General features: G+C 46.6%; 1 protein-coding gene across 3 annotated transcripts in view; it reads left to right on the top strand.

Annotated features, from left to right (window-relative positions):
- KCNMB2 (potassium calcium-activated channel subfamily M regulatory beta subunit 2) overlaps positions 1 to 12,544 on the top strand; it is a 93,856-nt gene that overhangs the window by 34,344 nt on the left and 46,968 nt on the right. Inside the window, exon 2 of one of the 3 annotated variants that reach the window (XM_077785728.1) lies at positions 10,073 to 10,951. The exons of 1 other annotated variant lie outside the window; for it this stretch is intronic. In XM_077785728.1, the coding sequence (XP_077641854.1) occupies positions 10,878 to 10,951 (74 nt within the window). In that variant the 5' untranslated portion in view covers positions 10,073 to 10,877. Of the gene's footprint in view, positions 1 to 9,245; positions 10,952 to 12,544 lie in introns of those variants that run through there. One more of the 3 variants, XM_021544326.2, reaches the window with a different exon arrangement.

Genomic DNA, 12,544 nt, shown 5'->3' with positions numbered 1-12,544 from the left:
AGTTGTGTAAGGGAAAGATATAAAACAAACCACAGAGGTGTTCTAAGAACAAGTGTTACCAGATCTCTGGTGATGGAGCCAGGTGTCTGCTCACACCCTGCACTGAGAGCAGGCAGCACACATCATAAAACACTGAACACCAGAGGTTAAAAGATACACTGCAGGAGGAACACATGCATTATAAAAGAGTTGGTGAATTAGTCAGAGACTGGCAAAAGACCGGAAAGGCTGGAGAACACTTGAGCACGATGCCAAAAAACCACCAGCCACTGAATGGCTCTGCTGTTTGTGAGCTAAATGGCTGTTCACACCATTAGGGCCAAGAGTGACAGCACTAACAAGATTCATCACACAGCATCTACTCTGAGCTCAATGAAGAACTGCCCCAATAAAAACCTGCCAGCTCTGTTGATGTATATTATTTTTATTAGGACAGCCTCTCTGATAACCACGCTCATTAGGAATTTTAGCAATTCATTTCTTTGTAAAAACCTCTGTGTATGAATTCAGCACAGACAGATGTGAATGGGAGCTTTGGAAAGACAGCATTACACTGATTCAGAGCTATATTTGTCAGTGGGTGTAGCAAAGAGAAAGGTTTAAAGTAGTTATTGTTCTGCAAAGCACATTTATGAATGAAATGGTAAATTACTGAAGAGCCTGTGTTACCATATGAATTTGTCTTTAGTCCCCCTCTTAAACCTAAAGTCAAATGCAACATGGAGACACAGGCCATTACCCTCGGGGTGAAGTAATTAGTGTTCTTCATTTTCCATTTTTCTTAACCAAGATCTGCACATATTCCAAATTAGGCACAAAACCAAAAGTAAAGAACTTTCCTAATGGCAACTCGGTGAAGCAGGATGGAGCAGGATCCAACATCCCTCCCTCTGAGCTTTCCCACCAAAGCTGTAGGGTCAGGAGATGGCAGGCTTGGCTGTGACAACGAGTGCTATTTCCCTGCCAAGACCTGGTGAGCAAGGGTGGGGAACTGCAATAATTGCCACCTCCCATTTTCTTTCCAATTTAGCAGGGCAGACGCACAAAAGGATGAGATTTTCCCAGTGGGGCAGAGCAGCCAAACACAGTCCCTGATACATCCCCTGTGCATGGCGACCCCAGAGTGTTCCCCATTCCCATTCCAGAGCCTGTCCAGGACTTGGCTTTGTGATTCCTGCTTTGCACAAGCACTGGGTGAGCTCCAACCTGCAGCAAAGCAGGGCTGGAAAAGAAGCAGCAAAGCAGTGACCCTTTGCTGGTGTGCAGAACTTCCCAGCTGCATCTGGCCCAGTCAGCAAAGCTGCTTCTCAAGCTCAGACACACATGGAGCACAAAGCAAGATGTCAGAGGTGACCACGGGGACAAGGTGACACCTCTACCACACCCCTCCTCACCACAGACTTTTCCATCCCCAGGTTGCCCTTAGACAAGGGTGTTTCCAGCCTGGGCCATGGCAGGAGCTTTTTGGGAATGTCACTCCAAGCATGCAGAGTGAAGCTGCACTTTCCACATCTGCTCATCCAGCAGCCTAAAACCAGCAAAAATTTAGATAACAATTTCAGTGTTATCCCCCAGTGCCACAAGATGAAGCTTTTAGCAGCAAGGTCACCCAGAAATTCCCAAGTTTGCCATGCAACATCATCCCACTCCCACGACAGCCTTACAGGGCTCTCAGAAAAGGAATCAGCATCTCTTGTTTAAATCTGTGTGCATTTATGAACTCCTCAGCTCTCTGTATAAGCAGAGGATCACATCATACTTTAAAGGAAATGCAACAGCCTTTGACTTCTGAGAGCAAGGTATTCTTATAATCCTCACAGCAGAGACATTCACTGTGGTAGTGAGGGCCTAAAATCTACCTAGTCCTGCTGCTAAACTGGGGATATCATTAAATGTAGAGGGATACACTATGTTTGTAAGCCATGAACCATCAATCTGACTGTTCCCCAGTCTCTACGAAAAGCCAACACTCAGCCCCTCCTTTTCCCTGAACAGCGCTGAGGAGATGAAAATGCACGAAACAGCAGCAAGGTATGCTGAAAAAGTCAACATTTCACACCAGTAAATCCATCCTTTTTAACCTGTGAAGAAAGGGGTTTAACCTTGTGATAGTATTAACACAAATCTCACAGTATAGGCAAACAGCAACTTAATTTTAGTGGCATATTTTTATCCCTGGATGGCCAGTCTTGCTAAATGTCACTTTAATCCTCCAGAGGGACAAAGACCAGCAAAACCTGCAGTGTGCTGTTACTACAACAGGTGAGGAAAATCACCACACACATCTAGGAGCCCATCCCATGCAAGGGGACACAAATGATGTCAAAGGTAGCAAGTGCCACAGTGCATTTAACCAAAAATCTGCTGGAACAGCAGGAATAAGAGCTGACAGACATGCTCTCCTAGCAAAAAGTTCATCATGGCCTCTGTGGAAATGAGGTGTCCTCCCTGCACCAACTGGTGAACGTGAAGAGACAAGGGGAGAAAACAGACCAGAATTCTGATTACATGGTGCTGGGCTGGACACGAGTGCTACATCCAACTTCATTCTAATACTTCAAAGCCCTTCAGAGGCATTTTTAAACAAAAGGCTAAAATGCAAATCTCAGCTCTTGCCAGCTAGAGAAGAATTTTCCACTGCAGCCTCTGAAACATTGGGCACATTATTATTAACGTTGTGTGAGAAGTGGACATTAATTAATGCTGAATTGCAAAGAAATTCCAGTAGTATCACATATTTCACTCCTGCTGCTGCTCAATGAGCTCATTATGAATAAAGAAATTAAAAACATATATCAGAAGGCGCAATTAATGGTCTTCCACTTATTATTAACTGTGAGCAACTTATACCACCAGACTAGAATAAATGAGGAGGAACTTTTGTTAGAGGATAAGATCACAGCCCAAGGCACATCCTTTGCTGAGAACAAAGTGTTTATCAAATTACTTCAAAGATACTCCCTGTGACCTTGAGCCAAGCACTTAATATCTGCCAACCAGCAGGTCTTCTATCTACAAAACAGTACCAGCAGCTCTTACCTCCTGCACATTCAAAGTTGAGGGCGTGAGGTCCTCTTTTCTTCTCTGTCCTTGCACAGTGGATTCTATAATGCTTGTGAAGACCCTTCAGACTCCTTCAGCCACAGCAAGGGGACAGTGAAATTACAACTCGAGCTCTCCTGGGAGGTATTTAGGAGCAGCCCTGCTGGAGGAGGAGCTGGGGTAACCAGAAACACCAGGACACGGGGGCTGACAGCACCCAGAAGCCCAAAATGGGTGGTTACAGCCAAACAGGGGCTCAAAGAGTCAGAGGTGAGCCAAGAGCAGCTGAAGTGGGTGAGGCAGATGAGGCAGGATAGGGTCAGTCAGGCAAAACTTTGTGCTGCCAGGAGGGGAGGTGACACTTTTCTGGTGAAGGTCTAGGATTGCACAATCATCCTCAAAGAGGAGCGCCAAAGCCAGGGCTGCAGGAAGTCACCGAGGCTCCAAGGACACCTGAGAGCAGCTCAGCTCCTCCAGCAGACCTGGCCAGGGACACCAGCTCTGTTCCTCAGCATTTGCCCGTTCCCAAGACATCTGTCACCTTGCAAATTAACCCAGGCTGACATTCAGCCAGGCACAGCTGCAGCTGCAGTGAACCTTCCCTGCAAGTTCCCATGTCAGATACTTATTTCAGTACTTCTTGCTTTCACATTTCTACTATTTTTACTATTTCCATCAGTCTTTTTGGCTTGAAATGAACAGCTTACCCACGCATTATTTCCATCATTGCTCTGCCCATATCCAATATGTGTGTCAGTGACAGCAAAATTCCATGAAGCTCAACTAAATCCATGTTTTCTGGTAAATAATAGCAGTGTGTCCCCCTGTTCAAAGAAAATTATGAGAGATTTATTAATGTAGCATCAAATGAATTTCTGGTTTATGTAATTATGCATTGAATTTAAAAAGAGATGTCATGCAGGCAATCTTTAGAGTCATAATAGATAATCTGTAAGAAAGAACAAAGGAAAATAATGTTAATAAAACATTATGCCCTAAGCAAGAAATAGGCTTCAGATATCAAACATGAGTAAAGATAGTTATTTGATGTAAAACGGAGGTGTGACCTTGCTGCAGAAGTATTCATTACCTAACACTGCAACAAGAAAATTAATGGATTTTGGAATGGTGCAAATAGCAGTAATAATAATAGTAATTTTGGTTTCTGGCATTTGCTTGCTGACAGCCAGATTTAGCAGCAAGTGGTTTGTGTATTTTTTTTTATTTTTTTTTATGAAAGGCATTGCAAATAGAATTCCACATAACCTTAAAGGCATTACAGAAGCATGTGTCTAATGCAAGGGTATTGATGAGTAATCAAGGTTTTACAAATGCTTAAATGCTAAGCAGTGGAAGCCCAAAAACAAAAGGCTGGCTGCCAGAAGAGGATGTGCTTTACACAAGGACACAGGTACATGTGGTACTCTCAAGCATCCTCACATTCCAGTCCCTGCATAGGAAGGTGATGATTATGGTTACTATGGAAATTACTCACACAATTTCACATGCATTTTGCACCTGATAAATGGTGACAAACAATTAGTCTGTTGATGCTGTTTGAGGGAGATGTAGCACCGCTGGGAGGTGTAGAATTTGTTAGGTTCAAGCATCTTCCTCTCTGCAGAGACTCCCTTGCTAGGTCATAAGGGCTGAATTATGCCCCCCACAGGTCCCAGTTCAGTTCTGGCCCTCCTGGGCTGGGCTGCAGCTGTCCAGAGCCCTGCTGGCCAGCGTGGCACCACCTCGAATTATCAGCCAGAAGCTTCATCTCCAGCAGCTGCTGGAAAAGGTTTGACCTCCCCACCCCCTCAGCCTGTCTGCAGAGCACCAGGAGCAGGCCACAAGAATAATGTGCTATTTCAGGTGAAAATTTACTGCAAGAGTGACTGCTGCTCCTGGAGGAGTTGGACAGATAGGGAAAAGCTGATGGCACTGCAGTGATAGAGAGAGCACTGAAGCACGCTGGCCCAGCTGAAGGATGTGCTGCCAAAATTTACCAAAGGGAGCAGGAAACACTGTACAGGGGTTTTGCCTCATTAAACCTCACAAAACCTGAACTGGGCTTTAGGAGCCACTTGTGCTGGAGTTATGTGTGGATCTGGGAGGATTGCCTTTGTTTTTCAACAAAGATCACAAATAGATTTCTCAAACACTTTGATGTGTTTAAAACTGGGAAGTTACTAGGCAAGCAGGTACAATAAAAGAAACATCTCTGCAAATGGAAAACCCCCGAGCATATATACCTTTCTAAATGCTATTGGAATTTTAAACTCTGATAATTGCTTTGTAATGTAAGCAATTGCATTATGAGCATGAGCACCACAGCCCATGCATCACCACGGCTGCACTTTCAGCTCTGCCTTCAGTCATTTCCCTCAAAATACACTCTGCTTGCAATAGGCTTAAATCTAACTCATGGCAAGCACTGAAGTGAGCTCATTTAATGGACAAACTTTGTTTCTCTGTAGTTATCTGTTCAAGACTGGCAGAGGGAGGAAGCCCTGCGCCGTGGGGCAAGGCTGGGCACCAGCTCCAGTGCTGGGAGCCTGTCCTGGCATGGGAAAAGAGCTCCAGCAGCATTTCCAGAGGGCACCAATGTCTCTACAGCCATGATTTATTAGAGACCACAGAACAAGGCAACTTTTCTATCATAGAAAATGTCCCTCCTCAAAGTGAAACAAATTAAAATGGAGAAGGCTGAAAACAAACCCAGCTGCACCTTTGCAAGCTGTTGTTTCTTTCAGACCTGCTCTGCATTTAGCAGCTTCAGAGGCTGCATCTGAAATATATTTAGTCTGCCCTGGGTTCTACACATCTCTCCTCACCCATCATCACCCAGGCTGATTTCCAGCAGCCCACAGTGGAGCCCAGCTGCCCCAGGGACAGGTGCCAGGACAGACACAAGGATCTGCCTTTCTCTCCTCCACCTCTTCTATGGACTAGCTTACACAGTAAATCACAAAAAAAGCCCCAGCTGCATCAGGGAGGGAATGAAATGAGGAGGGAAATTGCCTGGAGGTGCAGGCAAGGCTGGATTTGGTCATGGAATCAGCAGCTCCCCAAAGCTGGAGCAGGATCTCCGTGATGCTGGGCTACAGGTGACCAGCCTGTGGCTGGTGGCTCCTCCCATGAGTTTGCTGCTTGTGTTTTTCATAGAATTTGGGATGAAGTTGTGTGGTGGGTGCCTGCTGCTGGGTTTCTGGAGTGGAAGTTTCACAAAATAGCATCACAGTTTCTGAGCAGTGGCCTGGAGAGGAAATGCTGTGTTTTCTCTGTGTTAAGAGCTCTGAAGCATTTAATTGAAAATCTTTAGCAACCTTGTACTTAGGAAGAGGAGCTTGGAATTTGACAGTAGATTCTTGGTGTGAGATGTGTGCCTTTTTCTATTTCTGGGGAGAAAAAAAAGAAAGAAAGCAAAGTCAAACTGGCCAAATTGTGACCTATCCAGCCTTGCAAATCCTCAGTAAAGGCCTGCTCAAACATAGGTGCCAAATTCTTCAGTCAGGCTTGCTCCCAAATGTTCTTCCCCCCCACCCCAGATCCCAGGAAGCGAAATTTCCTCTCCCAATTCCTCAGGTTTGGGAACAAAAGCAAAATCCCCTTCTCCCTTTGTCCTTCCAGAAGAGCCATCCCAAGTGCATCCCACAGCTCTGAGCTTCCTGCTGGGTGCTCAGGACTGGGCACACCCCACCAGGTTACAGGGGCTGCACTGTCCTCCCACAGATCCCAGCACAACAAGAGACCATGGATCATCCACACTTGGGACAGGAGTCTGTTTTAACCACCCCTGGACCCATGTACCTTTTGGCCATGCTGCAGTTGTAGTCATTATCACTTCTGAGAGTCCTGCAATTTTCTGTACTTTCAGTTCTTCAATTACATTGATTATCACATTAAACATTCCTGGTTCTACAGGAACAAACTAAAAATAATAAGCTTGTATCTTCCTAATACAAATGAAACCCATTTGTACTACTAAAAGTGTAGCAGGTTCATTGTTTCACAGTAATGAAGCTTTCATCTCAAGAGATTCAATTCATAAAAAATACTTGCCAAGGCTTTGCACGTTTTCTTCTTTTTTTTTTAACAGTCCTTTATGATCATATCTTATTCAGCATTAGGCCAACAATTGAAATAAAAGAGACACAGAAAAGCAGAAAAAATCCACCATCATCTCTGGTGGCAGGGACCCCACGTCACCCTCAGGCAGGGTCAGTGCCCACCCAGGCTGAAGGCATTGTGCACCTTCCCCTGCTATAAATAGCTGCAGACAACTTTGTGCCACTTCCCAAAATAGAGACACATTGCAGAGGAGATAGGAAGAGCAAAACACTGTACATAAGCTCTGTTTTTCTATCTATAAATACCAATTTGTAAGCAAGCCCACGCAGGGTGGGCAATAGCCCAGCTGAGGAGAAGCTGTCTGCAGGGGAGCCAGTGGAAGGATGCAGGCACCAGAGCTGGTGAGGAACAAGAAGGTTTTGGTGCTTTTCCACTTCTCCCCATGACATGGTCCAAGTCACAACACTGTGATTAAAACAGATCACATAAAAATTGAGATCTGGCCACTCCAGAGGTTCAGCAAAGGTGAACAGCCAGATCTGCTTCAGGTCTGCTCGCTGCCTCCATAGGTCAGGGCAGGCTTTGAGGGAGCATCTCCTGCTCCAGGAGAGTTGGGGGGTGGGTATGGCACCCAAGCTCTGCTCTGAGGCTCCCCCAGGGGAAATGAGCTCCTGCTACCCCTGGGCAAAACAAAACTGGTCCTGATTTTCCCAGTCTGGTGGCTTCTGGTGGATTCAGAGTGGCACTGAGTGGCAGTGCTGCTGACCTGACCTCTCTCCATCCTCTCCACGAGGGGATCCTGGAGATGAAGCCAGCCAGGACATGCCTGCAGACATCCCTCCCATCAGGGGCTCCATCTGCTTCCCTCCCTCCCAGAGGCACAGGCTCGCAGATCTGGTAGCAGCAAAGGCTTTCAAGCTTCAGGAAGGAAATTTAAAGGCAGGAGAGAGGTGGAGGAGAGGCTTCCCCTTGTAATTTCCCTTCAAGCCTGAAACAGCAGCACCTGACCCCACACAGCAGAGTCTCACCTGCCCATGCCAAGCCTCAGCACCCACAGTGGCAGCAGGAGAGCAGGAAGGGAAATGATGAGCATCAATCTCTCCTTTTCTTCCTGACTTGAGGTGGAAGACAGGCCTTGATTATCAGAACTTTGATTATCTGAAAACTCTTCCCTTAACCAGAATGAGGTCGTGTTCCTGACATGTTCAATTGCATCAAAAATGGGCTTGAATACATCAGCCCTCATTTATCAGAGCCAGTTTATTGTCACTTATATTCCTTGATAAATGCAGGTCTGAGCACTTTTGGCTTTGCTGGTATGGGCAGCACATTTACACACAAGCTTTTACCTCCTAAAATTAAAGACCCTGAAACCACAGGTCTGAATCTAAGCAGAGCTGGATCAGACCTCCCCAGGCAGAGCACCTGATGCTGGAACTCTCCTGCTCAGATATTAGAGGTGCCACAGCACCTAATGGGAACACAGATTTGGTCCCAAATTGCTGACATCCATGGAGTATGGTCTCCTTATTGCCTGGAAGAACCACACTCCAGCTGCTGGTGCTTCCCAGGGCTGGGCAAGCTTTCCCAGTGAGCTCAAAACCCTCTTGCAGGAATGGAAAAACATCTCACAGATCTGGTGCTTTGCTGCTGTTTGTTGTGATGATTCAGAGGAATTAGTGCCATGGAACATAAGGCAAGTGAGGAATTACAGAGAAGGATGTGGGTTGCCCAGTGTCTGCCTTGTGAACCTTCCCTGCTCTTCATCCTCTGCTCACCTCTGCCAAGGGCTGCTGGAAGGGTGTTGCAGGAGAAGTCTGGGAGTGATATTAACTCCTGATTTATCTGGGAAAAGGAACTGGAAGCAGCTTGGTTGCACTCATTTAGAATTTGATGTCCCCTTCACTACGCTGGTGGCCTCAGTATGACAGAAAGCCCCACACAGAGCAGGACAGTCCTGCTGGCACAGACACAGCATGCACAGGGAGTTGGAGCTTTCTGGCTGTAGGTGCACCAGACACGCACAACATGAACAGTGACCTCCAGTCCAAACCATTCCCTCATCCCTGAGGAACCCCAGGCAAATCTCTCCACAGAGCTTCCTGGCCTCCTTCCTGGCATCCTTCACTTACACCGACTTTCTGAGCACACTTACTCACTGTTTAAAACACAGAGTGTTCTTAGCCTCACCTTGGACCAACTTTTCCAGCAATACTGATTCCTAGGAAAAAAAACATCTTCAGCCAGCACCTTCCCTGCAGCTCAAGCAAGCACCAGAGCACAGACAGCACTTTGCTGTGTGTGAGGAGGGGGTCAGGCAGCAGGGGCTCGTTACCAGAGCCAGAGGGCAGCCAGGCAGCATCAAACACACCAGGCACACCTCCTGCAGAAAGTCTCCCCGTCTCTGAATCTTTGTACTTGGCAATCAGTCCCACGCAAGGCAGAAATCTGGCTTATTAAAGCATGAACTGCTGAGCCCCTTGTTAAATGCCAACCTCATCTTCTCCTGGGGGATTATTTACCCTGCAGATGGGGTTACTGACCCTGGAGCAGCAAAAAGGATTTCTAGCAGAGATGAGGCATTTGGGGCACATTTGCCATCCTTAGGGTGATACCATGCTGTCTCACAGAGAGGCTGCTTCCCACACACATCAGAAAATATCCAGTATAGCTGCATGCACACAAGGCATCTGTTTGTGTATAAGGTATCTATATAGTGTAGCTCCTCTTCTGCTTTCGCTGTGTTTTATCTTTAAATTGGGAGAGCTTTTTAGTAGCAAATCATCAGAGAGGAACTGCTAGTTACCAAGGAGATTCTCTGATGAATCAGAGACTGACTGGTATAAGACCTAGACAGGCTGTAGCTTCTTAATTTGTGAGACCTTACATTTTAAACAGGGGGAAAAAAGATCCTCTCACAACTAACTGTGGACCTCACCAGCAAAAGCCGCTTTTCTCTTTGCCACAGAAGCAAACAACAGGAGCTCAGCATGGGAAATCAGTGAGCAGCCGGAGACGAGCGGGAGCGCCTCTCCAGCACGTTCTTGACTCAGAACAGCAAACACCACCCAAGGACAAAGTGGTCCGATGGAGGTGACTGAGGGAAAGGCTGGGAAGCCCCTGATCTCACAGCAGCACAGGCAGGGGCACGCAGGGACGAGCGAGCGCTGGAGAAGGAGCCGCACGCCTGCTCCCGCACAGCCCTGACATTTCGGGACGCAGAGCCAGCGAGGTGCTGCCTGGCCACGGGCTCAGCACACTACTGGGACTGCCCCAGCCCTGAGCTCCTTTTTCTGCCCGACTCCTGCAGCTTTCTTCCAAGGAGCAGGTGAGAGGGATGAGCTTTGCCAAATGACAGAGCGGGCACCTACTCCGCACGGAGCATCCTGCCCTGGTGGAAATGGCCATCATGCCCCAGCGGAGTCATGGCAGCCAAGGATGTGCAGGCAGAGTGGATTTCAAGAAGAGTTTTTATAAATGTGGGGAGAACAAGGAGCTTCGTGAAATAAAGTTTGGAGAGAGAAAGCTCAGCTTTTTTTGGGTTGACTTTATTCAGAGGGTCTTCACACCCACTTCCTTCTGACAGCTTGTTTCTGTGTAGTTGCTGAATTCTGGTGCTTTGCCTCTATTTAAAAACCAAAAGTAATTAAAACTTCCTGGGAACTGTGAAAGCAGCAAGAAATACTTGGACACATTGAGAGACAAGATATTTGGAAGCCTTCTGCTGGTAGATAGGCTGTTTTCCCAAAGGTGGCAACTACAGAAGTTCGTAGATGAGAGGGAAAATCTCCCTGTCGCATCCCATTGAAATCTCCATTTTAGGCACTGCTGCTCCACTGCTGCTCAGGTAAACCTGATCCTTAAGGGGGGAAGCTGCTGCATGGCCAAGGCATTTGGGATGGGGTTGGTGGAAGAACTTAGGGAAGTACTGGGGAGTGGAGAGTAAAGCATGTATTAGAGCACATGCAGGTTTCACTGCTAGGTGTACACTGGAAAAGGATTTCCTAGAGTGATTGCATCTGACAAGGGGCTGGCACCAGCCAGGCTTTAACTGAGGAGTCGAGTGAAGGACATTTTATTAGTCAAACAGTTTCAAGTGCTGCTTTGAGTTATAAATTACACTTGCTCTTCTGAGGAATGAATTCACTGTTGGTAGCATTTGTGGACTGGAGCTAGAGGCTTACAGCAATGTCTAACTGGTGCATATTGTGATGTTTCAACTTATTAGTGTACCCTGTGGACCTCATTTGGAAAGCAAAATACTCCAGAATGCTGCAATAGAGACTGAAAACAGCATATGGGGTAGGGAAGGAACACAAGAAGCACTCCCTAACAGCAAGTGCTCTCAGAACCACAAAGAAAGACTGTCAGGAAATTCCAGGCTGTGGCTCCCAGCCAGGGGGGAACTCACTGTCCATTCCCCTCCAACTTCACACACAGGAGTTCACACAGCATTCACTGGCAGCGCTCCCCAGCTGTGTCAGGCAAACTAAAGGTGTAGGAGTAACAAATTAAAACAGGCTGCCAGCTTTAATGCACTTACTGGGGGTTTGTGTCTTATTTGACTTTGTATTTATGATCTTTATTTATTTTAGGGTGGACTCGAAGTCATGTATATGTTTGCATTTAAAACAGAAAAATGCTGAGGGAGCTGTAACTGCACACAAACTTCCCATTGACATAGCACAAACTTCCCCACTCTCCTCAGCTTCCAAGCTACACCACAGCAGTGCCAGTACTCCAGCCTTGGACTGATTGGGAATATCCATATTCCTCAGAATGCATTCAGAGTTTGTCCAAATGTGTACAAGCAGCAGAAGCTGCTGGAACAGGAACTGTATTATACACAGTGATTTTAATCCAAGAATAGCAAACAGGCAGGTGAGGAATTTATGAACAGAAAACCTAAGTCAGTGAGCATTTAATTTGGATAAAAACTTGAAGCTGGATAGAACAAGTGTCCAAATGGGAACTTAAATCTTCACTTGCACTTTGTAATGATATAATCTGGAAAGCCTTGGATGTTGCTTGCTTGTGATTTTTGCTACACAGTGCAGTTGGTCTGAGCACAGGGACCAGCAGTAGCAAAACCCCTTGTGGTGTGATCCCTGGGCTGGAGCAATACCTTTCTGCCTTTGCTTGTGAATTCTGACTGCAGTAAAGGAGCAGGAGACGGACAGTGGTCTGAATGGTGGCTTTGGAGTTAGGTTTGGCACAACAAACACTTGCCTGTTTGTGGTGAATAAGGTCAAGAAAAGAGGTGGGGATTCACAAGGAATGTAAACTGCCAGGTGAAGGGTGGTTTCCACCAAGCAGTGGTGCTTAGCAGCACATTTGGTCCCTCCTTCTAACCTGGTGTGGGAATGAAGAGAAATTTTGTTAGATAACACTAAAATACAAAGAGACTGAGAGGCAGAGCTTGCTCCAGACCTCCAGACAT

Source organism: Lonchura striata, chromosome 10 (assembly GCF_046129695.1).
Source record: "Lonchura striata isolate bLonStr1 chromosome 10, bLonStr1.mat, whole genome shotgun sequence".
Taxonomy (NCBI): Eukaryota; Metazoa; Chordata; class Aves; order Passeriformes; family Estrildidae; genus Lonchura; species Lonchura striata.
The sequence above is the reverse complement of the archived record's forward strand: the minus strand, read 5'-3'. Positions and strand labels throughout refer to the sequence as shown.